At 49.1% G+C, this 4,324-nt stretch overlaps 1 protein-coding gene across 2 annotated transcripts in view; it reads right to left on the bottom strand.

The window, feature by feature from the left end:
* Positions 1 to 51: 51 nt before the first annotated feature.
* LOC116396352 (serine/threonine-protein kinase N1-like) overlaps positions 52 to 4,324 on the bottom strand; it is a 37,143-nt gene continuing 32,870 nt past the window's right edge. For both annotated transcript variants that reach the window (XM_031870914.1, XM_031870913.1), the window contains 10 exons: positions 3,704 to 3,795; positions 3,283 to 3,355; positions 2,888 to 2,979; positions 2,589 to 2,765; positions 2,345 to 2,407; positions 2,175 to 2,251; positions 1,943 to 2,085; positions 1,370 to 1,477; positions 1,148 to 1,228; positions 52 to 1,071 (listed from right to left, as the gene is read on the bottom strand). In XM_031870914.1, the coding sequence (XP_031726774.1) occupies positions 868 to 1,071; positions 1,148 to 1,228; positions 1,370 to 1,477; positions 1,943 to 2,085; positions 2,175 to 2,251; positions 2,345 to 2,407; positions 2,589 to 2,765; positions 2,888 to 2,979; positions 3,283 to 3,355; positions 3,704 to 3,795 (1,110 nt within the window). In that variant the 3' untranslated portion in view covers positions 52 to 867. The remainder of the gene's footprint in view (positions 1,072 to 1,147; positions 1,229 to 1,369; positions 1,478 to 1,942; positions 2,086 to 2,174; positions 2,252 to 2,344; positions 2,408 to 2,588; positions 2,766 to 2,887; positions 2,980 to 3,282; positions 3,356 to 3,703; positions 3,796 to 4,324) is intronic.

The following is a 4,324-nucleotide window of genomic DNA, read 5'->3' as shown; positions in this document are numbered from 1 at the left end:
CCGGGACCGACCAGCAGGCGCGGGCGGGGTGTCTCTCGGTCTCTTGGGTGTACATAAATCACAAAAAGAACAAACATCTGTAAAAGCTTTTTTTGTCATTGAGAAATGATTGTAGTTAAAAATCTGTGTTGTACCGAAAGACGATACATAAGATTGAGCACACTAACGGCTCCCCTCCCTCTCTGGTAGAACCCCCACCTGCTCCACTTTGTTTCTGTGACACCATCAACAGGCAGCAGCTCTGAATTCCCTCCTTCCTCTGGCTCCCCCATGTGTAAATGTACAGGTGGTGCATGATTGCAGCCAATGTGGATACATTCATGACGGAGGCAGGGACACCGAACACAATGAAACACACACTTAGCAGCAACAAGAACAGCAGAGGTGAAGGGACAAGAGACGAGGGCAGGACAGAGAAAGAGACAAACTGCTTCCTGTCAGAAGAATCACTTTTGACTCTGTGACTCTGGGATTCGCTGAGCGTTTCAGTGTGCTCCACCGTGTCGGACAGACGGCAGGATCCGTCATCTCATTTTCCATCTGTTACATAATCTGGATTATCTTCATCACTGCTTCCTCCTCCTCTAAAAGCCACGCGGTGTCACGGATCTGCAGACCTCTAGAGGTCAGCAGATCCGTGACACCGCGTATGTGTGCGACACGCGATCCGACTCCGCTGATACCCGCTCATCGGCCCGTCCGGCTCTTCGTCCCGTCGCAAAGAGACAGACGTGGAGAGGAAGAGGGGATTAGTCTCTCGTCACGCCTTCAAGTTCCTCTCTCTCTCTGTGCGGGACAGAGAGTCAGCCTTCGCTTCTCGGCCTCCTCTCAGAGTCTGGCCGCTAACGACCACTGTGACCCCTGACCCTAGCAGAGGTCGGAGACATAGTCAAAATCCTTGAAGTGGTCCTGTTCCTTGCGGGAGAGGGTGCGGCGCTCGCGGGGCGGCGTGAGGGCGGGAGCCTCGGCGGTGAACTCCACGTCAAAGTTGCTGACGTCTTCTTTTGCTCCGATGGTCGGGACGAACGGGGGCGGGGCCTTCCTCTGAAGAAGGTCCTCCCAGTCCACACCCTAAACACACAGGTACGTTCAGTTTCTCATCAACGGCACCCTCAGTGACATCAAAACTAAAAAACTAAAGTCTCACCCGGAAGAACGGCTGTTTTTTCACATCTTCGGCGTCCTTCTCTCCAGAGCCCAGACGTCTTTCTGGATTCCTCCTCAGCAACTACAAACAAAAAGCAGCAATTCCCCACCTGTTATTCTTTGTTGTCTAAGTGATAAGTGACCTAAAAAGTGCTGACATTTGCATATTTTTCAACATTACAAGCAAAAAAAAAGATAAAAGGTAAAATGGGCGGAGCCTGACCCGTCTCATGATGCCGATGGCTTCAGTGGAGAGGAAGCGAGGGTAGCGCACTTCGTCGTTCACTATGCTGTCGAAGACCTCCTCCTCATCGTCGCCTGGGAACGGAGACTGAAAGAAACGGACGCATTAGTTCGCATCGCATTACATATTAGACCTCTATGAACTCTGTCTCTAAAAGCCTCGATTGAATTATATATGAAAATATATTACCAGTCTATCAAAGGGTGGATGTTACCACCTACGCTCAGCCTGTACAAGCTCGTGTTCCATTAGGACGCCCGGGCCACAGCCCATCCGTCATTATTGACACTACTGTAGTGATGCCAAACGCTGGGCGATTTACCGCCATGTTACTCTCTTTTTTCTGTTCAGCCAAGCTAACCACCTGCTGGCTGTAGTTTTACATAATTCGCACAGACATGAGTGGTGGCCATCTTCTCATCCAACTCTTCCTTCACATTAATGTCTAACACCCAAGCATGCAGAGGTTGCCAAACATCTCCTCATGATCTTTGATAAACACTATAATAGACATTTTAAAAAAAAGAAACTACTCCAGCTCTGTATTCTCACCTCACCGACCAACATCTCGTAGACGAGCACCCCGAGCCCCCACCAGTCCACTGCTCTGGTATACGACGTGTCCGTCAGCACCTCCGGGGCCAGAAACTCAGGAGTCCCACAGAATGTGCTGGTCCTGTCCCCATACCCCATGCCTCAAGAGGAAGACGGGAGTGTGAGGGTCGGAGTAGATTTTAGGGGCGACATAGGGGGCCGGTAGGATGAATAAATAACAGACACTCACCTTCTTTACAGAGCCCAAAGTCAGCTATCTTCACGAAGCCCTCCGTGTCCAGCAGCAGGTTGTCCAATTTCAGATCCCTGACAGAGAAAAGGAAGTGGATTTATGTCGGATATTGAGGGAGTATTTATTCACCCTTTTTGTAGAGTATGTGCAATTATCCAAGTACTCACCGATACACAATCTTATGGTCGTGAAGGAACTGCAGACCCAAGACCACACAAGCTGAGTAGAACCTGTCGGATAAATGGCGGACAGAGAATTCAACATATATACGCTCGTACATATTGACGCTACATACAGTAATGGGTGCACGGACAAATTCCAAGAAGGCCCAATCATCCCGTTTCCTCTCTTTAACACACACACACACACACACACACACACACACACACACACACACACAGTAGAACTCACACAGCACGTGGCTCAGAAAAGACGTCTGCGTGTATGTGCATCATGAGGTCCCCTCCCGCCGTGTACTCCATGACGAAGCACACATGCTCTGGCGTCTGGAAACATGCGAACAGGTTGACCAGGAATGGGTGGTGCGAGCCGTTGACGGTCTCAAAGATCCGCTTCTCGCACATCAGACTGGAGACAGACAGAGGGGAGGCGGGGGGGGGTGCGACGTGAGACAGTGATTAACTGTGCGAGGTGAACGAGCTTCGTCGCGCGGAGACTTTCGATCGAGGTCGCCAAGCGCTACTAGTTACCTTTCCACTTCATCCCTCGCCACGATGTCGCCCTTCTTCAGGGCTTTGATGGCGTACAGGCTGCTTGTCCTTTTGTACTCCGACAGCAACACCTGCAGAGAGTCACATTTTTAGTTATTGTCAGTCATTTCTCATGAAGAGGACAAAACCAACAATGCGTGGGGTCGTGTGTCCTAATGTCACATTTTATTTTCAATTAACGATAAAAAAAATATTGATTTCTGCCGCTTTAAATATTTGACTAGAAAGATTTAAGAGGGAAAAAACTAGAAAAACTAGCAATTCCATAAAATATATTGAAGAGTTAAAGTACTTTGAGAAGAGACACAATGAGCTTTTAGACTAGCAGTGCCGGTTGTGTTCATCTTATGAAGGAAAAAGTAAAGTTCGAGTACCTTCCCAAAGTGGCCCCTGCCGAGCACTGCTATCAGTTTGAAGTCCTGGAGGCATAGAGGGCCTCTGCTTGGTCTGAGAGAGATTAAAGGCAGATTATAGACGCCGCATGCAACAAAACATAACAGCATGTCATATTTAAATGTGCCAAAACACTCCGCAGCATCTATGTTGTGATTTGACTAATGATGTTCAGCATGTGACTCGAATCGGCATCACACATCACGTATCTCATGTGAGGTAACAACACAGGGACATATTGTGTGGGGGGGTGTTTCTGGTGTCAAGCTGTGTTGGCCATAATGCAAACAGATATGCTCAGGTGTGGTTTCCGTGTGTGTGTGTGTGTGTGTGTGTGTGTGTGTGTGTGTGTGTGAGAGAGAGAGAGAGAGAGACAGAAATGGGTCCCCTTTGTGTTCACACCTGCGTAAAGAGTTCTGGGACAGAGATCTGGTTGGCTGCTCGGGAACAGGGACATCCGGCGTGGACGGGGGCTCAATGACCGGCGTCTGTTCCTGTGGGACACCGCAGAGACGAAGACAAGTGAGAACATCAGTGAAATGAGTGTGTGTGGGGGGAAAAAAGAAATAGAGGGACAAAATGAGGACCAAATGACTGCTGACATCTGTAACGCCCTTCAGTCTCAGCAGACAGACAGACAGACAGACAGACAGACAGACAGACAGCCGTTGAAGCTCATCAGGAGCGGTTGCCAGATCCCCTGCTGGCTGACAGCCTCACTCCTCCCCTCTTCCTGTCCACTCCACCCCTTGCTCACTACTAATTAGTTCTCTAAAAAAAAACATCAGAGTAATTAATCCCATAATACTTCAACCCCATTGAACACACCATCTGCCACAGGCCCTCTACTCCTCCGACTCTCTCTGTGCTCGTCTAATTCGGTGCGTCTGCCGCTCTGCTCTCTAAAATGCAAGTTGGCTTTATTGTCGTGTCCGTAACTAAGCACGGCATCGCCAGAGCATGTCGCACCAGGTCCACAATGACTGCGTAGTGATTCAGGATGCAAGAAAAAAATAATAAAGA

This window comes from Anarrhichthys ocellatus, unplaced genomic scaffold (assembly GCF_004355925.1).
Source record: "Anarrhichthys ocellatus isolate YVR2014 unplaced genomic scaffold, GSC_Weel_1.0 scaffold55, whole genome shotgun sequence".
Classification (NCBI taxonomy): domain Eukaryota; kingdom Metazoa; phylum Chordata; class Actinopteri; order Perciformes; family Anarhichadidae; genus Anarrhichthys; species Anarrhichthys ocellatus.
This window is presented reverse-complemented; position numbering and strand designations above follow the sequence as displayed.